Below are 24,379 nucleotides of genomic sequence, written 5' to 3'. Positions count from 1 at the left end.
CTTCAAACAAGAACCCGTCCGCCTCTACCATGTAGTCCTCTGTTTCCATTGGACAACTAGAGACCGACGCATCCTCGCTGGTCTCCAGCAATTCCCCAAACCCAGGCCGTTCACATCTGCAGGACACCATCTTGCGACGGGACCGAGCAGACGCAAAAAGCTTGCGTCTCAAATCCTCCGGAACCAACGGAACCGGCCGTTCAACAACGGACGATTCCCCGGAACTAGAGCCAGGACCAGGCCATCGCAGAGTTGACGGCACCGGTGCACTGGCTCCTCGGAGAGGCAAACTACCCATCGAATGCCTACCGGGCGTGGCTGCCGACCACGAAAGCGGCAACAGCCCCGCACCAGAACGCACGACGGAGGCGGGAATGGAGAACCGCTGGTGAAGAGTGGTTCTACGACTCTCCGAAGTAGACATTATGACTTAGATTTTTCTCTTGAATATTTATGAGAGAAGAAAAAAATAAGCACAATGTAAACTCGTCTCAACTTTCTTCAACTAGCAACCTCGTCAAGTGGGGATCTACCAGGCACTTCCTTGTGGTGAAAGCGAAGAAGGAGGCGAGTAGGTGGCCACACACCTGCTTATGAAGGTAAGCTGATAGGGGTGTGGTCAGACGAATATTGGGATGTAAAGGTACATTGTGGAATTTTTATTCAGTGCGCGTGCACAAGCGAGGTACAGTGCAGAGAGTGACGCCGAGCGAGAGCCATTACGAAACAGAACGTTATATAGTTAGTTACACGTTCAATAACATCAGCATATTATTTACCCGAACGTAGCAAGCGTTCATACTAGCTCAGTTCCTTCCGTTGCTCACAGAGCCCTGAGTTTTACCCATTCTGCAATCTGTTAATAACGTTTTCAATCAGACACATGTATAGAAAGGCTTTGTTTTATTATAACATTAGTTGCAGTAAAATCATTATGCCTCATTTAAGTCATCCTGCGGAGCTAAAAGCTAAACGTCAGCCGCGCCGCCATTGTTGTTGTAGAAAAGCTCTCGTCAAAATCAATGCCAATGGCGGACAAAAGCCGAAGTAAAAAATGTATACACGCTTGCCGATTGGTGGTAACAGCAGAGGCGGGTGCAAGCGGTGTGTGACGTAATTGGCAGAATCGACTGTCAATCAAAATTTCATTGGTTGAGACAATAGTTTCTAGCTGCAGCCCAGCAGGTAGACCATGCTGGGAGAACTAGTATCTAGCTGCAGCCCTGCAGAACATACTGGGAGAGAGATAGTGCTATTTCTTGATGTTTCCTTTTTTTAAGTAAGTAAAGAGGCCTATGTTCATATCGGTGAGCACAATTTGTAACACAAATATACAGTAGTTTCATAAAAAAATAAAAATAAAAATTAAATTGTTGCCACAAATATCGGTATCGGTATCGGCCGATTGTGTTAGTTGAACAATCGGTATCGGTGGCAAATTTTCATATCGGTGCATCCCTAGTTGTTTCTATGCAAAGGCTACAAGCTCAGAGCTCAAAGTGCATCTTCCCCACCCACCTACTTCCCATGACAGAGCCACAACAGCAGCCTCTCCCCTGACCCTCTCTCCCTGAGCCACAGCGGTGGTACAGCAGCCTCTCCCGTGACCCTCTCTACCCCTCTCCCAGAGCCACAGCGGTGGAAACACAGGTAAATAAAGAAGACAATCTACTGAAAAAGAGGAAAGGGAAACCCAGGGATGGAAAGCCAGATTTTTTTTGACAGAGTGGTATGAAATACTTGCAAAAAGAGTAAAGGTGGTTAAACAGTGGTGTAGGTTCTGGTAGAGCCATATGAAATCCGCGATCACGGAATCGCGTACGGAATCGCGGAATTGAGCAATAAAAATGGAATCAACTGTAAATAAAAAATAATATATATATATTTTTTTTTATGTTGTGGGACTTGTACAGCACTTTGTTCAACTTTGTCAGTGCTGTAAAGTTTAAACCTTTTTAAATCTTAGACAAACAAAACACTTTGCTTTCATGAAATATTGTAAGCCGTCATTTGAGGCTTTATAAAAGCAGCACAATGAACACAAATCTGTCAGTGCCGAGTCTGACCTCATCTTAAATAACAAACAGCATTGCTTGTTGTAGTTAACAAAGAAAGAGAGGCAGAGTTGATTTTGCAAAAAAATATATATATATCATTTATATTTTTTAATAATCAAATTTTATTTTCATATTCGAATCCCATGCCCATCAAACGAAGCTTCGAAGCTTCGAAGTATTTAAGACAGCCCTATTAAATGGACTGTTACATCTTATTAAATTGTGGACATTTATTCATTCCCACTTATTAGACACTATTTCTGATGGTAAAATGAGCGTACAAAGCAAAATACAGAATTCTGAAATATTAAAACGGAAAAAACTGAATTTGGGAAAAACTAAAATGGAATTTGGAAAAAAATAAAAGGGATTTCATATGGCTCTAGGTTCTGGCGGTGTTCAGAATCATATGGAGCAGCTTCAGACATGGAGCATACGGGATCCGGTAACAAAAACATTTTAAGCCAAGGTTTTAACCATCCACAACCAAATACAACAGTCCTTTTGTATTTCAGAAGCTTGCTTCTTCTCTAAAACAGACGCAATGTCTTGGGATTATTTTGCTTCTTGTAGAACCCCAGTATATGACCATACAATAGGGCTATATCTGTACATATCCCTTACCTACTCTTACTAGTTACACTGGCCAGTATGACTACTAACATATTGTCTTTATACCTGTATCACTGTACATATTAATATTACAACTATGTACATAAATCTGATTAGCACTACTACACACAGTAGTACACATTTATATATTTAATAATTATACTATTATAGGGGCGCTCCAGTAGCACACCACATCGTGAAGCAGTCGCCCCGGGTTCGTTTCCCAGTCCCGGCGACCATTTGCCGCATGTCTTCCCTACCTCTCCTCCCGTTCTCCCTCTCTCCCTCTATCGGTCCTGTGTGGCCAGAAAAAGCTGAAAATGCTATAAATAAAGGTTAAAAAAAATTATACTATTATAGTAACTATTACTCTGGTTGGATGCCAAACTTATTTTCATTGTACTGTACTTGTGCTGTATAATGACAATACATTAATCTAATCTAATCTAGTTCCAAGATATCATGTTGGTCTTTGAAAAGAATCAAGCATCAGAAATAAATGAGGACTTTTGTATTCTGTTGTGAATGGTTAAAACCTTTTTGGTACTGGACCCCATGTGCTGCCCGTCTGAAGCTGCCCATCTCACTCAGAACACTTTCAGAACTTTGACCACAGGACTTGGTAAATTAGTTAATGGTTATGCATCAATTACACTACTGGCAAGTATTTCATACCACTTCATGTGAAAATAATCCTAACTATCCCTTTAATATTCAATTGAAACGTGGAGCCCTCTTGTGATTGTTGCATCATTTCAACGACGGGAACAGCAGGAGCTTGTAACAGGCGCGCTGTGCTGCTCTTCTTGCCGAGGATGGAAGGCCACTTGCAGCTCTGCTTGGGGTCCAGAGGGCTGTCCAGTGCAGGGCTGCTGCCTGCAGATGGTTTACCTGACACAAAGCTCATCACTAGTGATGCATAGGTCACTGTTTCCCCCCCAAATCCATTTCAGAGCCAATTCCCAATACCTCCAGCCCGGTATCATGCACCAGAAAACACCCCGCCAGCTCCCCCTAGAAGCCATGCTGCTCCTTACACCCAAACAGACCAGTCGTTGAAAGGATTTACTGGGTGACCATTGCCATCTATAGAGCCCCCACGATCTCGCTAGCATTCTTTCGACTCTCTTCATGAAGCCTCTTATCCCCCTGGGTCATGAATGTTCACATAAGATTTTGTGACTGTATGACTAACAGGTCAGGAGATATGTTCATTTGAACCATCACCCGGCTTACTGGGGTGTACATGTTGTATTGCTAGAAAGTGGGTTATCGTGTGGGTAAAACTGGTAATATCACCCCCCATAAGGAACTAGTGGGTTATTCCATTGAAATCCCCACCTACAGTTACAGCATGAACTCTGTCATTCTTCATCAAAGCTATTTTAATTTAAACAAGTCATCACTGAGTTTGAGTACCAACATATTTACAGGACCATAGCAGTCTGAACATGTGGGTCCCAAGTCATTAAAGGACCATACCAGTCTGAACATGTGGGTTCCAACTTCCAAGTCATTAACACTTTCAGTGGCAACGACGAGATTTCTCGTTAGTTCATGCCAACCGTTGAGTGCCAGCCGACGAGATATCTAGTTTTTAAATCGTTTTTTTTATTTATTAGCGATTTCCATTCATATTTCATCAATCTAGCCTCCCGTTTACCACTGGAACTCTCTCTGAGCTCCATTGGGAAAATACCGCCCCCTATCGTCTCTCCGTGTGGTACTGCACCCCTTTGGATTGGATTGAATGAAAAAAATCCTGCTTCCACATTTTACTTCTCAGGCATGTAACTCGAGCCGATCGGATTCATTGTGGACCATCAGAACAGCGTGGAATTGGTGTTTCGACCACCCAGCGTTGGATCAATAAACGCGATCGATATTTGGAATGGCGATCAGGAATTGGAATAATCTTTTTGGAGAACATCTGATCTGAGGTAGGGGTGGGACGATACATCGATCCAGATCGATATATCGATCTATTATCAATAATCAAATAGGATCGATGCAACGTAATAAGATCGATTCATATTGCGATACTCTTATTTTGAAAATCCCTCGTATCCGCTCGGCTCGGATCAACAGCACACAGCATGATGCTCTAGACTCTAGAGCATCACTAGAGCAAGGCTAGTGTGCCTATTCTGCAACCCAAAACATGTCCCTGCTGTTTTATTCCGCCATGGATCAAATGCATCTAACCTGCTTTGCAATCCTAGCCACTCCATTATAACCACGTCGCGTTAAAGATTGAAAATAAGGTTACGTTAGCGTAAGCCAGTGTTTCTTAAAGTGGGGGGTGCGCCCCCCAGGGGGGGCGCAGAGGCATGACAGGGGGGGCCTTGAGATTTATTTAAAAAATAATAATAATAATAAAAAAAATTTGGATTACAGAAAATTATCACTAAAGTGCTATCTGTTGCAGCTGCACTGTTCTCCATGAAAATACCATTTCTCAAAATCTGAAAATCATTATTTAATAAAACACAGAAAAGGATCACCAAGTTACTCTGGATAAAAAAATACTTTACAGACAACATTGAGACAAAGCTTCCTGACACATCTCCATCCAAACTCTTGGAAGAACTCTTTGAAATCTCATCTGATACCACCTGGAGAGCTAGTTTCAGAGTGTGGTGCTGAGTACCAAGTATCTCATGATGCAGCAGTTAAGGTGTTGATACCATTCAGCACCACATATCTGTGTGAAGCTGGCTTTTCATCCATGACAGCTCTGAAAACAAAATATAGGGCCAAGTTGAGCCTTGAGGATGACATGCGTGTTGCCTTGTCAAAGACTGACAGCAATAAAGACTGTTTGCTTATTTCCTATGTTCGCTTTGTAAATTCCCAGTCACTGAGTGAAGATCTGCTGTTTTGCAAATATGTCAAAAACAGAGCGACAGCTGATGAGCTCTTCAAAATGATTGACAGTTACCTGACAGAACATGGACTGAAATGGGAGAACTGTGTGGGCTTTTGCTCTGACGGTGCGCAGGCCATGGCAGGGAAAAGGAGGGGGCTACAGGCACTCATCAAGGGGGTCTCGCCAAACGCGCAATGGACGCACTGTTAATTCAGAGAGGCGCTAGCGTCAAGACAGCTTAGCCCTGAGCTGAATGAGGTTGTGACAGAAGTTATAAACATGGTAAATTTCATCAAAACCCAACCCCTGAAAGCGCGCCTGTTCTCTGCGCTGTGTGAGGAGATGGGAGCTGACCATTCTGCAGTGCTGTTTCACAGCGAGGCAAGGTGGCTCTCGCGAGGGAAGGTGTTGTCGCGAGTCTTTGAACTACGAGAGGAGATTCGGGTGTTCTTGGAGGAGGAGAGCATGCAAGAAGCTGCAAGCAAGTTCAATTATGAACAATTTCTGATGAAACTGGCCTATCTCAGCGATGTCTTTGGAAAGCTGAATGAATTAAACCTTCAGCTTCAAGGTATGTTGATATTTTTTGTCTTCTAGTATTTGTCAAGTCTACTCTAAACTAGAGTATACTAGTGTCCGTCTGTTTGTCACTAAATGTAATATGAATTGATTACAAAAGGACCCCAATTGAAACAAGCCATTGGCTTTCTTGGGTTTTTTAATCCTATTTAGTTGACCTTGTACTTACTGTCATGTGATTTTTTTCTGCAAACATCTAAATAAAGTATTCTATTCAATTAAATTCAAGGCAAAGATAAATACCTACCTGACCTGGCAAACAAGATCACTGCATTCAGTGGAAAGCTGGAGATGTGGGGCAGGCGCCTTGATGAACAACAGACTGATGCCTTTGAGAACCTGACTGAGTTTGCTGAAAGCAGTGTTTCTCAAGTCACCACAGTGATCCCCTGTCTCAGGCAGCACATCTCTTCCCTGAGAGGATTTCCCCCCTAACAACAGTGCTCAGTATGACTGGGTGGTGGATCCATTCATAATAATAATAATAATAATAATAATAATAATAATAATAATAATAATAATAATAATAATAATAATAATAATAATAATAATAATAATAATAATAATAATATGCTACTATCTAGCTGGAATGGATTGTTGTAAAACTGAAACGTGTTGTGTTTAATTTGCAATTAATTACAAATAAAGTATCTCTCTATCTACAGCACCTGCTGATTTCAGGTACCCATCCCTAATTGTTATGTTGTTGCACAATTGCACAGTTGTAAAGTGGTTGCACAATTTGAAAGGTCACGATATTGGTGTTATTTCAATAAATTTAAACATGGCACATTTCATGACTATTTTGTTTTGGCGAGGGGGGGGGGGGGGGGGGGGGCCAAAATATTTTGGTCCGCCGAAGGGGGGCCTGACAGAAAAAGTTTGAGAAGCACTGGCGTAAGCTAACCCAGAGCCATAGGCAGAGAGAAGTGGGGACTGGGAAAGAGGGTGCATTCTCGAAATAGCCCCACTAACAGGATCTGGCCGGTACTGCACCTTCGGACTCCCAATATGCCTTTTCCAATTCCAGCCAAAATACAGCTCTGTTTATGTTTATTTGGATCCCTATTAGCCACAGCAGTGCTGGGGCTATTCTTCCTGTCTTCTCTGTGACAGTGAATAGGATATTAATATCGAAAAAAAAAAGAAAAACTAACCAAAAACAGTGAACAGGAGGTCTATTTGTATTAAAAACAATAGATTGTTTTTCATTTACGGTAAATGTCTGGAAGAGCTCAAAAAAAAATTTCAAATGATATTTCCATTGCCTTTTTTTTTGTTGATTTAAATGTTACTGATTGTGTTAAATGGGCATATAATATCGTCTCATATCGATCGCAGGCACCTGAATCGAATCAAATCGTATCGTATCGTGGCAGACTTTGTGATATCGGAAAAAATCGTATCGTTGTCCAAAGAATCAATAGCGTATCGTAATGAAACGGTGATTCCCAACCCTAATCTGAGGTAAGGAATTTATTTTTACCAGTCTTGGGATAATCAGAGCTTTTTTCACAGAGATATCAACGTGGGCCCTATGTGTGTGTGTGCGTGTGTGTGTGTGCTGATCAGGAAATGGATAATAGATTTTTCAGCCCGCTTCTATAGCGTGCATACGTACACATATACTATAGATAATCTAGCGTTTATTTGAAAATATTCATAAATAGGCCGAAAAATGACAACGTTTTTTGTGTATTCCAGTATATTCCAATAAAGGGCGATTATCACAAAATCTTCTGAAATGCTCTGGAACTTTCATAAAACAAGCGTTTTTCAAAATGGTATAAAACGGAAATGAACCGATTAAAAAACAATCCGTTTCGACAATGTTGACTGCAAACAAGTCATTGATAAGCGACGGCCATAATATACACATAATTTAAGATATAGTTTATGCGTTCGCAAATATGAGAGCTCTATCATTGAAGTGGGTGGTGGCTCGCAACGGGGTTCCGGGGCACCGGACCCGTGGCACGGAAAGTGTTAAAGGACCATGCCAGTCTGAACATGTGGGTTCCAAGTTATTAAAGGACCATACCAGTCTGAACATGAGGGTTCCAAGTCATTGACCGCCAAGCTGTTTTCCCATCTCTAATACCTGGTGCCAGCGTTTCAGACCGTTTTAACGATGTTTATAGACCCATCGTATATTCTATATTATAGCTATGGAGACATACTATGGCTAATTTGAAATGCTTATATTTATACTCCCAACAGGGAACAAACTAATTTGTTTCTACATACATCCATTCCTGCATAATCCCAGAGTGGCCATTTCCCAAAAATCCATGCTAATATTCTAGGTAGAGCGATATCGCGTCTTTTGTGAATCATGCGTCTGGCTTGGCCCGGCGGTGGGATTTGGAGTTGGACAAACCCCCCACCCCCCATGTATTTGTAATCTATAAACATACCTCGTCCATTGTGTGCACAAGCGAATTTGCAAGAAAGAGGCTGGGAAGAGCGGTGATATGAAGAGCCAGAGCTATCCAGCTCTGCGGCCGCGCTTCTGCTTTTGATCCCTCCACCGCTTCGAGGCCTCCTTGTCCGGGGAGGCGATGTAAACAGACCCGGTGTGCCCGGAGGTCCGACGGTGTCGTTCGGTCCATCAAAAAAGATGGAAATATCCAGTAATCAGACATGTGAATCAATGTCCAGTAGCTCTTGTCTTGTGTACAAAGAGTCAGCGCGAATATACTGGGCGAATAGACTGAACATGAGCATGCAAATAATAATGCCGTTCCTGACGAGACAAAAAGCCACTGCTTGATCAAGCGCCGCCGTCCAGTATGTGTGTGTGTGTTCTAGGGCTGTCCCCGACTAAGGATTTGGATAGTCGACTTTGATTGGCCGAAATTAGTCGATAGTTGACCATGAAAAAGAAATTTAAATTCTTTTTTTTTGGTAATTATTTTATTATTATTATTATTTTATTATCATTCCATTTGGGCTGTGGGGGTGCTTAATGTCTGAAGGAGTCGACTGAAGGCTTCTTGTCCTCTGCAAAAGCATGCAATTGGTCCACTGACTCGGGGCTGTACGTTAACTTTTTTTGCACATAGCACTGGTGCTACAGAGGTTGATAGTTTTGTAGCACAGGCCAAAATATTGTAGCACAAGTATAAAACGTGTTATATTTGTAACAGTCACAAATGTGCCTATTGTATTTGTGTTATTTAGTTGCAGTGCCATGTTTGGCTGTCATTTAGTATATCGCCATGTGTTATTATTACTATGATACTCTCATATGCTATTTTCAATTAATATCATAAACAACATAAGGAATATTAGCATAATTTTGAGTGGACTGAAGGAATGAGTCAGCGTTAATAGTTTTAAATGCAAATAATTTATTGAAACATAGAAGTGGGGTCGGTTGGGACACACACACACAATGGGGGACCCTGATGTAAACAAGACAAACGTCTTTCTCTGGTCTGCATCCCCTTAACAATTGTGTGTATTGAGCCGTACTGTACCCATTCTGCAATCTGTTAAATAAAGTTTTCATTCATTCATTCACACACACTGTTTCAACTCACCACCCCCGCATCATATTGTAGTCTAGTCTGTCTTCAAACTTCCACTCCTCTCGAAACTTGTTTATATTTGAATATCATCATTATCTGTCCATCCTCAGTTTACTATAATATACTCCTGTCCTGAGTCCTGACTAGTGACTTCATCGTCTTTCCAAACGCATGCACACACACACAGGGAAGGGGAGAGAGTGCCCCCCCATTTCCCTTTCCACACTGTGTCTGCTGGCTCTGCGCCTCTGATCAGGATTAGCTTGTTAGCTTGCTAACGTTGTAGTGATTGTAATGGTACATAAACGTTAATTTCGGGCGATGTGCGCATAAAGGAATGGCGACGGTGCAAAGCATGTAGATGCATTTGACCCGTTGCGAGAAAGAAAAAACACCACGGACTTATTTCGGGACGTGTAGGCGCACTGCTGTGTTAACGCAGCAGTGCGCACCAACCGACCAACGCGCTGCTCTGCTTGCAGAAGCACGGATAGGGCGGATACGACTCGTCGAGTTGTCACAAGAGTTTTTTCAAAATAAGAGTATCATATGCACCTGAACGTTGCTAGCTTTCGGAGCCTAGCTGGAGCTGCGCGTGGGCAGAAATGAGACCCGCTACAGGATTTTCAAAATAAGAGTATCTATATGAACCGAATCCCTATCGCACCAGTGCTACTGAAGTAAATCCATCCATCGCACAGACAGCTGTTGCTGTAGCACGTGCGATATATATGTCGCACTGTACACCCCTGCCACTGATGGATACATCTTGATATTTGTCTAGTCTAGTGTGTTCATTAGATGGTGAAATCCTCTTTCATTGGCTCTGTGCCTGTTTTCTTAGGCAGTTAGCCTCTGGTATGCGTGCCATTAGTGTTAGCCACACTTCTAGGCCTCTTTTCTTTTGGAAAGAATGATAACAAATATAAAAAATTTATAAATAAATAAAAAAAGGTTATAATATATATTTATTTTTTTGCATTCGACTAAGAGGTTGGCAGTCGACTGGCTCCTTTCGATCGATTAGTCGACTAATAGGGGTCAGCCCTAGTGTGTTCATGTCAATCGGGATTCGATCATCATCACAGTGTTACAAAATCCATACAGAAGGTCCGGGGGGGAAAAACATAAAACGAATATATAGTTTTTGGCATTCAATGAGTTAAAGGACCATACCAGCCTGAACATGTGGGTTAAAGGACCATACCAGCCTGAACATGTGGGTTAAAGGACCATACCAGTCTGAACATGTGGTTCCAAGTCATTCTTGCCTTGATACAAAAATAAAGGGGCCCTTCTTCTCAAGTTGACCATTACTGAAGAATTTGGTAGATGAAGGTAAAATGGTAAATCATAATGGTGCATTTATATAGCAGCTTTTATCCAAAGCGCTTTACAATTTTGTTGCTCACGTTCACATTCACACACCGATGGCGGAGGCGACCATGCAAGGTGCTAACCTGCTCATCGGGAGCAATTAGTGGTTAAGCGCCTTCAGGGAGCGAAATTAACTTTTTGACTCACCGGCCAGTGGCGGGTAGATGGGAAGAATCTACCCGCCAAGCATATTTCTTACCCGCCAACTTTTTTTTGATACATTTTTTTTTTATTATTATTTTATATATATTTTTTTTTTATAAAATATATATATTATATAATCATACTTGTGGTTGTGTTATCTGCGAGACATCGCCACCTCGCTGTCTGCAAACAGCTCCACTGTCTGTGTGTATACTCGAGTGGCCTCCAGCTCCAGCAAGGATTCTCCGGGGGTGCAGCTGGACCCTAAACGCTACATTCAGCATGCAAAAGAATTCTCCGGCGCTGCACCTGGACCCTAGTCAGCAGCCCTCACTCATGCGATGTAAACCAGGGACTCGAATACGCATGTTGTTGTTGTTATGTTGTAGGACATTGATGCCAAGAGCTATCTGTAGCTACTGCTGGATGGTGTTGGGACAACGCCTCAGTGAACTATTTAGTTTACTGCGACATTTCGTAGTGACTAGTTACCTAGCCAACAGAGGTATTATGCACTGGACTATTGCTGGAGGATTTGTTGATGTCGGGAGCTATCCGTAGCTAGCCGGCTGGATAACGTTACACAATGCCTCGTGTATTAAACTAAGTGAATAGTTGACTGGGTCATTTTGTAACGGTAGCTAACGTTATCTCACGAAGGTCCCACACTGACTAGACTAACGTCACGGTGAGGCAATAGCCTCTGTTTACATGCAGCATACAGGGGTAGGAGCAGCAGCAGCAGTGCTAACTAACGTCACGGTGACTCGGAGGCAATAGCCTCTGTTTACATGCAGCATACAGAAACAGGTGGGGAGGGGGTAGCAGCAGCAGTGCGCGGTGCGCGTTCATGTCTGCTGAGACAGCGAGTGAGAACTCCGCTAAAGAATTTGATCATGATTTTCGGTTTTCACATGACTATTTGATTGAGCGCCACACGGCGCTCAGACGTCTCAGTGGGAGGCGCCAAACGTAAAAACTGAGCGCAAATGGCGGGTGGCGCTCTCTAATTTCGGTCCCTGAGCGCCTTGCTCAAGGACACGCTGTCCGCGAGGAGCAGGAATTTAACCAGGAACCAGGGTTCGAAATTAAGGGGGGCTTGGGGCAAAATGCCCTCAAATTTACCAAATGCCCTCGAAAATCAGTTAAGGGGGCAAAAAAAGCCACTGACAGTTTACTAATTATATATATATATATCGCTGCTGGCGGGACAAAACCTCATAATTCCAAAAACCCAACTTTTCAGCAGATGAAAAAAACGAACAGATTTGAGGGCGAATAGAGTTACGAGGTTTAGACAGATGATTGGTTTAATGCTTTCCCATTGTGTAGACTTTGTAAAACCACACACACATGGAGGATGATCTACTGAGTTGATAAAAAAAAAAAAAAAAACGGAGTTACCAGCAGCGATATGCTCTACAGTGCGAGCATTTCACTCGCATTTGCCCCTAAAAATATGTGTGCGAACAGGAAAAATCATTTACTCGCATAATGTGCGAGACAAGTGAAGATTACAAACTCAGTAGTGCTTTTTTCACTTGTGTGTGTGTGTGTGTGTGTGTGTGCGAGCGAGCATAAGAAGCGGAGTTGGAATGAGAGTGGAGCGAGTGTGTGAGCGCTTGTGTGTGTGCGCGACTAGAGCGTGAGAGAGAGAGTGTGTGTGTGTGTGTGTGTGTGTGTGTGTGTGTGTGTGTGTGTGTGTGCGAGCATGAGAGTAAGTTACTTACTAAGTGTAATAGACTCGAGACGACGGAGCCCCGCTACACCATAGATATATATAAACATTATGCGCTACACTGACCCAGGTGAGAGCAGTGCAGGTCGCTGAGAGACAACCAAGCATGCTGCGAAGACCCGCCCTACTCTGCTTCTGATTCGCAGACTGTGGGTGGGGTAATGTGATTGGACCAAAGCAGAGGCTGAGTCACACACAGACAGACACGCTCCAGTCGACATACATTGCAGACAGGGACGCTGCTTTAGAAAGAGCAGAGAATTTCGACTCGTAATGGATATGAAAATGGTTCAAATTCATTGAATTCAGCTCAATTCGATTTCAAATGGCACAGTCTTTTTTATTATGTATAGGTTACTAATATTTATTTAATAAATATTAATTAACCCAAATACCAGTTTTTACAGTATAACAAAACCAAAAATTATCAGTATCGGCAGTGTATCGGCCGATATGGCTCATAGACGATCGGTATCGGTGGCAAAAAACGTGATCGGGGGATCCCTAATTAATGAACTATTATTCAATAGCATTTCAATTATAATGAATTAAATAATTGTAAAAAGAATGTTCCATGTTCTGTCATCTAATAATATATTCCATTACCTTTCCTATCTGTATCAAAGTCAAAATGTTGGTATTGTGACGACACTACAACATACAAAAGCAGCTTGACAACCGATATCCTTTGCGTCTAGTAGGCATGGGCCAATGTGTGATTTTGGTGGTATGTGCTATTTGCACAGATGTTTGGCCCTATGCACACACACAGTATAATATGCATGTAATGCAGGGCTCTACAGTGCGACCAAATTGCTCGCATATGCCCCTAAAAATATTTGTATGCGAACCGTAAAAATCAATTACGCGCACGCTGTGCGAATACAGATTATAGCCTCTCTCGTCTTTTTTTCCCTCCGCTGCGAGATCGTTAAAAAACTACAAGTCCCACATTGCACTCAAGCCAACGGTCCAATCACATCACAGTAGAGTGAAGTGACTGGTTTCATGGGAAATAAAGCAAATGACCAATCGGAAGCTCTCATTTAGCTTGTTTACTTCCTGAAACTCCGCGATCAGGGCTCTCGTTTTCCGAGACACCAATTTATTATAGTCTCTCTCTTACCAATAGCAATAGATTTTAGAACACCTAGATTTATCGATAGCAATAGTAATATACTAATATAACGTTAATGCAACAAAACGAATGCCTTGCTTTGTTAATCATAACGTTGATGCAGTAGCGTATGTCGGTGTGTTGGCTGTAACGGACATGACAATAACATAACGTGTACACATTAAAATTGTGATAATCTATTCTAACATTTTCAAATCGATGCAGTTGAATTTCCCCCTTAGGATCGATGCATTGTTACACCCCTACACCAAAGTCACTGGCCCACTGTGTATCTGTGTGTATAATAACTTGGCTAGCGTTATCAACAGCAGAGGTGGGCAATGGGTCCAGCTGCAGCACCGGAGTGCAAGCGGTGTGATGTAATTGGCAGACTCGACTGTCAATCAATGGTCTACCTGACACGCAAACTCAAACAATGTTTCTGTACTGGAGGTGTGATTGATTGATTGAAAACTTTATTAACAGATTGCAGAATGGGTACAATACAGTACAGCTCAATACACACAATTGTTAAGGGGATGCAGACCAGAGAAAGACTTTCGTCTTGTTTACATCAGGGTCCCCCATTTTCAATTAATCAGGAAAGTGTACAGTAGGAAAGTGTACAGTATTTCAATAGGCAACCCTGAAAGGATTATTTTTCTAGAAGAGCAACACAGCCAAAACATAAGCATTGTATGCATAAAAGGGGCTAAAGTTAAGTGACTGAACCTTTTGTAGCAGTAGTTTGATTTGATAGTTTATTTGATAGGGACAGCACATGTTAACTCTTTCAGTGCCACTCACGAGATTTCTCGTGTTTTTTTATAGGTGGTTGCTAGCCACTCACGAGATTTCTCGGATTTTTTTTTTTCTTTTTTTTCCGATCTGAAAAAGTATTGCATCACCCGAGCCTACCCGAGTATAGCCGAGGGGCGCCGACGATCACTGTGGAAAAAAGCGCCCCCTGTCGTCTCCCAGATGACATAAGTGATTTTGGAATGGACTCAATGAAAATGAAATGGGGAAAAAAATCCGGTACTCCACATTTTCCAGTTCACTGATCCAGCTGGGGTTACCAGAGTTCATTCTGGAGCCTCAGATCCCCGCGGATCATAGAGATCTACTGTGTCGCGTTGGATCCATACACGTATCGATTTTTTCGAATGGTGATCAGGAATTGGAATATACCAGTTGGATACCATCTGATGTCAGGTAAGGACTCTATGTTATCAGTGGTAGGATAATCGGAGTAAGTTTGATGAAGTTATAAGCTGTTTTGTGAAATGTCTTCTTTCGGTTTCACTGTAAAACTCCGTGAGGTAATCAACGGAGCGATTATCAGTGCGCGGCCGTAATGTGCTTGCGTGCACGTATAATATTGATCATCTAGCGTTTATTTGAAAACGATTCATAAAAAGGCCGACGAATATCAACGTTGTGGAATATTCCACTAAAAGACGATTTTCATAGAATGCTCCAGAATGAGCTGTTTTTTATATCAAAACGGGGGCTTTTCTAACTGCTCTGAAATGGAAACGACGCGATAAAAAAACAATCTGTCTTCACAGCACTGACTGGAAAATAGTCTTTGATAATGCGATGGGCAGATTAGACACATAGCCATAATTTAAAACATAGATTAGGCGATATTAACGTTAACATTGGCGCCGATGGTGGCATTCAAGCGGTAAAACGGAAAACCAGGCGTGGCACTGAAAGAGTTAATGAACATCAAGTACAAAATACAAAATGTAAACATGCAGGGTTGTAGCAAGAGCTAATTTACACACATGCACGCACAGTACAAATATACATTTATTTTTGAAAAAAAAATAAACTCTTGTTACTTGAAATATTTTCACTGTGCTCCTAAATATTTTTGGGTGCTCCTAAATTTCTTTGTGTGCTCCTAAATTTTTTCATTTAGGAGCACCTGTGCCCCTAGTGAAAAAGGTTAGCGTAGAGCCCTGTAATAAATAGTTTGTTAATAATCTCTGTGTTACTTGAACAATTTTCACTGTGCTCCTACATTTATTTGTGTGCTCCTACATTTTTATTTAGATTTTATTTATTTTCATTTTATTTAAGAGCACATGTGCTCCTTGGGAAAAAGGTTAGCGTAGAGAGCCCTATATTATGGAGACATTAACATTACGTTATCAAACATAGGGACGAAGACTGTAAAAAAAAAAAAAAGCGTTTTGCGCCACCAAGACAGCCGCAGCCACAAAATGGCATATGGTAAATGTTTTATAATCTTTATGTAAATTATCATAAAAATTCAGTGCCCCCGAAATACAAAAAAAAGCCCTCGAAAATCAATTAACACTTTGGTTGCCAGTGGTTAAGATGGTAAAACATGGTTGAATGCCACCACCCACTTGAATGATAGAGCTCTAAACGCATAATCTATGTCTTAAATTATGGCTATGTGTCTAATCTGCCCGTCGCTTATCAATGACTTGTTTGCAGTCAACATTGTCGAAACGGATTTAATTTTTTTTTTTTTTTTTTTTTAATAATCGGTTCATTTCCGTTTTATAGCATTTTGAAAAGCCCACGTTTTCTTGAACGTTTCAGGAAAATATATAGATTCCGTGATAAACGGCATTTACTGGAATATTCTGGAATACACAAAAAACTGTAATTTTTCGGCCTATTTATGAATCGTTTTCAAATAAACGCTAGATTATCGATAGTATGTGTACTTATGCACGCTAGAGAAGCGGGCTGAAAAATATATTCTCTCATTTCCTGATCAGCACACACACACACACACATGGGGCAAACGCTGATATATAGGTGAAAACAGATCCGATTACCCCAAGACTGATCAAATAAATTGCTTACCTCAGATCAGATGTTCTCCAAAAAGATTATTCCAATTCCTGATCGCCATTCCAAATATCGATTGCGTTTATTGATTCAGCGCTGGGTACTGTAAATATGTATTCCACGTTGTTTTCCGGCTCACCAATCACTTCGGTCTCTTCAGATGGCTCGCCGGATAAGTAAAATGCAGTTACACAGGGAGAGACGATAGGGGGCGGTATTTTCCCAATGGAGCTCAGAGAGTCTGCAGCACTAGCGTGAGGCTCGATTGATGAAATATGAATTCAAATCGCGAATAAAAACAAACGACAAACAAACGCTATATAGCGTTGCTGGCATTCAACTGGCGGCATGAACTAACAACAAAAAGCGTCCGTGGGACTCAAAGTGTTAAGGGGGGGCAAAAATAGCCTTGGGAAAAAAACGTTTATTTCTAACCCTCCCGGGAACCTTCCGATTACCAGACGACAGCTCTACCTCCTGAGCCACAGCCAAAGATAATTACCATTTTTACTGGGAAAATCTGTTGAAGTCCAATATATTTAAATATCTCTGCTCATAATGTCCAGTGAGAGTGGGCCAAATTGGCCAAGGTAACCTGCTTGATCCCCGTCTGGAGTATGCCAGCAAAGAAAGGGTGCTCTCCCCGTTTCAGTGCACAGCTGAGCTGTGGCTCAACGCTGTCCGTGGTGCTGAACTGGATATCGAGTAGTGAGGCAACTGAAAAAAGTGTAATTTCGCTCTCATTCACTTATACAAAAGCAAAGACTTAAATGGATATACATTAGGGATGCCCCGATCGATCGGCCACCAATCGTTATCGGCCGATAATCAGTATAAATATGCCATCGGTGATCGGTGATAATGCTTTATTTTCGCCGATCGTCAAAACCGATCGATGACACGGAAAACATGATCCAATTCTCAGCAGAGTTCTCACTCGCTCTTCTCTCACAGCCACACAGAGCTCTGCTGCTGCGCGTCTTGCCCCTCCCCCTCCTCCCCCTCCCAGACCCGTCTTGCCCCTCCCCCTCCTCCCCCTCCCAGACCCGTGTCATGTTGTCAACAAACCCTTCTTACGGCAAGAGTCGAGTGGATGAGCACCGCAGAGGTCCTCTTTCAACATAACCAGCATTAAACAAAATGACCCAGTCATCTATTCACTTGTGTTTAATACATGAGGCGTTGTCTAATGTTATCTAGCTACTGATAGCTCCTGATATCAATGTGACAGTTTGGCATTCGTTTTCGCAAGTGCTGGGTAGCGTTGGCTAACTAGCTATCGCTCGTGAGCTAACAGCTACCGAGCTAACATTACTGTTTAAACAAAACTACACAGTCAACTATTCACTTTAGTTTAATACATGATGAGGCGTTGTCTAACTGGCTAGCTACTGATAGCTCCTGATATCAACAAATGCGCATTTCAGTTTAAGAATGATAGGGATGCACCAGCATGAAACATCCGTTAGCATAGGTAGCTAACGTTAGATCACTGTTAGATCACAACAAAATGATCCAGTAAACTAAATAGTTCACTTTATTTGAATACATGATGCATTGTCTAACGTCATTTAGTTGGCTAGCAGTAGCTACAGATAGCTCCTGATATCAATGTCTTATAACATAATTTACATTATTCGTTTTTGCAGCTGTACATTGGCTAATTAGCTATCATGCTTCATAACACGTTTCAGACCCTGTTGAACTCGCTCTGACTCAATAGTATCCATCTGCAGAACGTCAGCCCCAGCACTCTCAGGCCCCACGCTGAATGTAATTTGACCAAAGCAGAGTATACACACAGACAGTGGAGCTGTTTGCAGATAGCGAGCATTTTGACTTGTTGCGTGGTGGCGTTGTCTCGCAGATAATACAACTACAAGTACAAGTCTAATTATATAATATATATATATTTTATAAAAAAATATATATATATATATATAATAAAAATAATTATTTTAATTTATTTTAATCAAAAACGATCGGTATCGGATCGGTATCGGCCGATATGGCTCAAGACGATCGGTGATCGGTATCGGTGGCAAAAAACGTGATCGGGGCATCCCTAATATACATCTTCAGAGGGTTTCTCCATTAATTTAACTCGACTCAACAGCACAGTAAACAGTCTTCTGTCAACATGGCTAAGCTAGTCATCTATTGATAGGACTTGTTTTATTTGGAATATAATGTATAAGCAAAAGTAGCCTACTTTTCAATAATAGAACATTATAAATCGACATGCATTGATGATGTCATTGTTTATATAGCCTATCAAAGCTCAATAAACACATATTTGACTGGAATTCCTCCTATTTGTCCTAGGCATTGAAATCTTCCAGGACTTTCATGGGTTTATGTGGTGTTTAAGACACGTTTCCAGATACAAATGGAAGCCTATGGCAGTGTTGAATCAGCAGAAAACTACTTTTTTCAGAACTGTAAAAGATTGTGAAAAGAAAGGGCCACCTTTATTTATTTTTTAATCAAGGCAAGATTGACTTGGAACCCACATGTGAAAAAGACCGGTGTGGTCCTTTAAGTGTCATGACGCTGGTTCTTGTTGAAAGGTCATATCCTTGGCGAAATAAAAGCTGTGCTGTGTATGCTGTGCATGCTTCTTAAAAAGCAGCTACTAGGAGTTTTTTAACTGGTTATGAAACTTAATACTGATATGACCTACATAAGCTAAAAAGATAGTCAGCGAGAAGACTCTAGTTACTTGTAGGCTTACATATAACCAAGGTGTATGAACGATACTAAAACAAAGCTTACTGGAACATTACACGTTTCCCCATCGTCAAATTAGTTATTAATCTTACATAGCCAAAAATAGAGCCATTACCTCATCGCTACACATCCTGCAAACAGCTGTGTTTAAAGAAGAATAAGATGCTTCATTCTTTCACTCACTTCCAAAACAAATACACACGCTAGTAGGGCTGGGTGATTAATCAAAAAAATATTGCGATCTCGATTCATAGACCTATGCAATCTCATTTCTAAATTATGACGATCTTTTTTGTTTTTACTTAACTTTAAAATTCTGACGATTCTGACTTGAGTTAACTTATTTTGTATGTTACAAGAAACTTAAGTTTAAGTCAAGCACTTTCATATATGTTATGTTGTTGTCCGTTTAAGAAAGAGTGCAATAAATTATTTTATTGAAAAAATTTGAATCGTGTGAGAGAATCGTGATGTCAATTCGTAGAGAGAAAAATCGTGATTCACATTTTAGCAAGAATCGCCCAGCCCTACACGCTAGCCAGATCAGGATCTGGGGGATGCTTATGGAAAATAGTCTTCAAAGGAATAATATTAATACCCTTGAGAAAGAACATCATTTAGGCTAATACTAATAATACAAACGTGCCTATTTCTATATAAGATAAACATTCATGGACTAGTGAACAATATCCCATGGACCAGCACTAGTCCCCATAGATAGATATCTATCGACATACCTATCGATCTATCGACATATCCATCTATTAAATAGACAAACTCAGGTCTGATGCTCTGGTTCCCAGCTTAGAGACAGTTGTCTTCGGTTTACATATATTGATTTAGTGGCCCAAGATCTTTGGAATAGCACAATGTAGGCGAAAAATAGGGTGGATTTTCCCTTTAAATGTAAGTCAACATGCATATTAGTAGATCAGGGCTCCCTTTGTTTCTGGCATCTTCAGCCTATATCCTTTAAAACCCTAACAGGCTTGTACATAGATTCCAGCTCACCAGAGTCAAAGTCAGCATGCATTCGCTCCACTGTAGGTAGGGCTGGACGATATGGCCTAAATATGATATCACGATATTTTCTGACCTTTCGGCGATACACGATACGCATCACGATGTTTTTTTTTTTTTCCCCAAAATTCATTATGAGGCTTACCAAGACAGTATTTGAGTTTGCAAGCTAACATTAAAGACAAAATAAAATACCCATGCATTTAGCATTTTTATATTATATATTAGATTTAGATTATTGGATTGTTAGATTATATATTGCATATATTTAGCAATGAGATATTATATGATTTAGATATGAAATATGATGAATTGAAAATGGGGGACCCTGATGTAAACAAGACGAAAGTCTTTCTCTGGTCTGCATCCTCCAGTCCGCTGTTGACTGTTGTTGTATTGAGCTGTACCCATGCTGCAATCTGTTAATAACGTTCTCATTCATTCAGACGGCAAACAGAATCATTTTGATTGACAGTCGCGTCTGCCAATTACGTCACATCGCTTGCACCCGCCCTGCTGTTCTTAGCACCAATCGGCAAGCGCGTATTCATTTTTTACTTCCGCCATTGGAGAGCTCAATGACAATAACAATGGCAGCCGTAGCTCGCCGCGGCCGACGTTTAGCTTTTAGCTCCGCAGAAGGACTAAACGACTGGACTGGAGGCATAATGATTTTACTGCAACGGATGTTATAATAAAAGCCTTTCCATACATCTGTCTGATTGAAAACTTTATTAACAGACCGCAGAATGGGCACAACTGAGTCAGCACGGGCTGAGATATGAACGACTAATGCTTGCTATCTAGGTCGACCTCGGTCGTTGCTATGTAAATACGCTGATGTTATTGAAAGTGTAACTATATAACGTTAATGCCACAAAACGAATGCCTTTGTTATCATAAGAGTAACTTTTGATGCAGTAGTGTGTGTGGGGCGGCGCTGTTCAAAAGTGTCAACGTGTGGACCAGATTGACGCGACACAAGCCTCTTGGGCAAAACATCACGATATCCACGATACGTTTAAAAAGTGTATCGTTAATGAACTGTACCCGATATTTATATAATATCGTCATATCGCCCAGCCCTAACTGTAGGGCAGCTGATCTGCTGATCTGTGTGGATATTCTCCTTCACAAGAGCTAGACAGTTGAAGAATAGAAAATACTACACTAGCGCTATAATAATGGCACCTGCAAGAATATCCTAAATCCAGAAAGTTAATTATTATTTTCTGTCACAACCATATACAACAGGCATAACATAGCCCTGGTAAAGATATCCATGTAATGTTCAGCATAACAACTGGAACTGCCTTTTAACAAGCGCAAATTCGCAATATCTGCAACCTTTTTGCGATAGGCCACTCCCATTGCCACACCCCCTTTAGCCAATTAGCATGAACTAATTGAACACACACACACTCGACCACCCTGCCAAATGTCAGCCTCCTAGAGTGAAAACTGTGGCCGCTAGAGGGTGGGGATATTTTTGTGGACCGACCGACCAACAGACAGAATTATAGAGATGCTGGTCGCAGCTAAATGGACATTTGGGAGCATTTGGTGGTAATGTAGCCAAAAATAGAAGAAGAAAAGCACTATATTACAAGCACTCAAATCCATTTTCCTCCGTGCTCTGAGGAAGCTGAAGCATGTGTCAACATAGCCTGAATAAATAGTTGAATGGGAGGGAAGATCGATGCACAGGGACCTGTGCAAAATCTGTGCATATTGCAGTGTTTTTATGTTGAAAGATTACCCTTTGAAGGAAGGGGTTTTGGGGTTCAAGCAGATCTGACACCGTGTCGGGGCGTACCGAACCAGAACAGAGCGGTTTACCTGCGGCCACAGCGGCACTGTTGGGTTGGCTGCTGGTGCTGCTGACGTCCACGTACAACTCATCCTCCGCTTCCGTGGACGAGGGGGAGGACGACTCGCTACTCAGCTCCTCGCTGGAGCTGCTGGTGCTGTGCAGCAGAGCATATTTCCTGCGAGCGATCACCTCCCGCTTCTTCCTCTGGAGGAGCAGCCTCTCTTTCTGCTTCTGAGTCCGCTGTGCGCCTCCGACTGCCGCTTTGACAAAGCGTTTCCTATGCAGAGGCCGCCGCCCGCTCAGACACGGCCGCTTCAGCAGCACAGGCTCCGCCTCCGGTCGTGCCCACTTGTGCGCACGAGTCCCCCGAGTTCGACCCAGAGCGGGTCGCAGGCCGACACCGGTACCTCCCCCCACCGTCAACGCGGGAGCCTTGTGCTGCAGGGACGGCTGCTGGCCCCCCGTCGCCCCCGCCTCCCCATCGTCCTCCGAGCTGAGAGTGTCCGAGTCCCCGAACCTCAGGCTGGAGGAAGGGGAGGAGGCGCAGTCGCTGAAGGAGGACTCGTGATTGCGTTCGTCCTCGCTGGAGTGTTCCACGAGTTCCACCCTGGGACGCTGGGGGGCCAGCGAGCTCTCGCTGATGCGGCCCTCCTTCAGGGAGCAGTCCGAGGGCCCCGCCTGTTGGCTCTTGCGTTTTTTGCGCCCAGGTAGGCTCCTTTCCGAGTCTCTGCGTGCCCCGGTGTCCCTCAGGGACCGATGCCTGCTCTCGGTGCACAGCGTGGCAAATTCACTGCCCGCCTTGCCGATCACCTCCATGTTTCCAGGGAAGCTCTTGGCCGGTTCTACAGGCTCTGGGTTGACCAGTGGCTCCTTCAGGTGCTCCTGTCTGCCTGGGGCCTCAGATGGCACCTCACTCTTCATGGTGGTGGGTCCTCACTGATCGAACGCCGAGTACACTCACTCCAGTTCCTGGGTATCTATCAGTGGCATCACACTTGAGCTAGAAAAGGGTGGGCAATGAGAATAGGGGTAGGGTAGAATGAAGAGAGGGTAGGAGAGATAGGATAGTTAGATTTCAGACTGATATTAGATTCAATTAGACAATTTCAGACAATTAGATTCTATTCTATTCAGTATGAATTATTAGGCTTGGTTTCAGGACCCAGCACCTGCCATTGCTGGACTGAGATTCTGCAGTAGTTCAGCTAAACTGCAGCACAAGGTAAACTTATGAGACATTTTGGAGGATGAGAAGCATGCTAGAAATAACGTTTAGCGAAGATCTTCACAAATCCACTGGAATTCAGGGGCATAGATTTAAAATACTTATGTTGGAATATTGAGAATCGTTTTGATCTCATTATTTGAGGTTTTGTTCACAGCCCCATAAACTACATGAAAATCAAAAGTATCTAGCTGACCAAATACCCCTGTCAACTGAGCTCCAGAAATATTCCATATTTTAAATAGCCTCATCCATCAACATTCAGTTATATTCAATATTCTAGATTCAATATTCTTTGCATTTAACTCTTTCAGTGCCACGCCTGGTTTTCCGTTTTACCGCTTGAATGCCACCATCGGCGCCAATGTTAACGTTAATATCGCCTAATCTATGTTTTAAATTATGGCTATGTGTCTAATCTGCCCATCGCATTATCAAAGACTATTTTCCAGTCAGTGCTGTGAAGGCAGATTGTTTTTTTATCGCGTCGTTTCCGTTTCAGAGCAGTTAGAAAAGCCCCCGTTTTGATATAAAAAACAGCTCATTCTGGAGCATTCTATGAAAATCGTCTTTTAGTGGAATATTCCACAACGTTGATATTCGTCGGCCTTTTTATGAATCGTTTTCAAATAAACGCTAGATGATCAATATTATACGTGCACGCAAGCACATTACGGCCGCGCACTGATAATCGCTCCGTTGATTTCCTCACAGACTTTTACAGTGA

General features: G+C 42.2%; 1 protein-coding gene across 9 annotated transcripts in view; it reads right to left on the bottom strand.

Moving 5' to 3' along the window:
• The window catches only part of rnf111 (ring finger protein 111), a 182,410-nt gene that overhangs the window by 148,095 nt on the left and 9,936 nt on the right, over positions 1 to 24,379 (bottom strand). For all 9 annotated transcript variants that reach the window (XM_084328150.1, XM_084328153.1, XM_084328156.1 and 6 more), the window contains one exon: positions 22,454 to 23,427. In XM_084328150.1, coding sequence (XP_084184276.1) covers positions 22,454 to 23,348 — 895 coding nt within the window. In that variant the 5' untranslated portion in view covers positions 23,349 to 23,427. The remainder of the gene's footprint in view (positions 1 to 22,453; positions 23,428 to 24,379) is intronic.

The sequence above is a fragment of the Notolepis coatsorum genome (genome assembly GCF_963971535.1).
Source record: "Notolepis coatsorum genome assembly, chromosome: 1".
Lineage (NCBI taxonomy): Eukaryota > Metazoa > Chordata > Actinopteri > Aulopiformes > Paralepididae > Notolepis > Notolepis coatsorum.
This window is presented reverse-complemented; position numbering and strand designations above follow the sequence as displayed.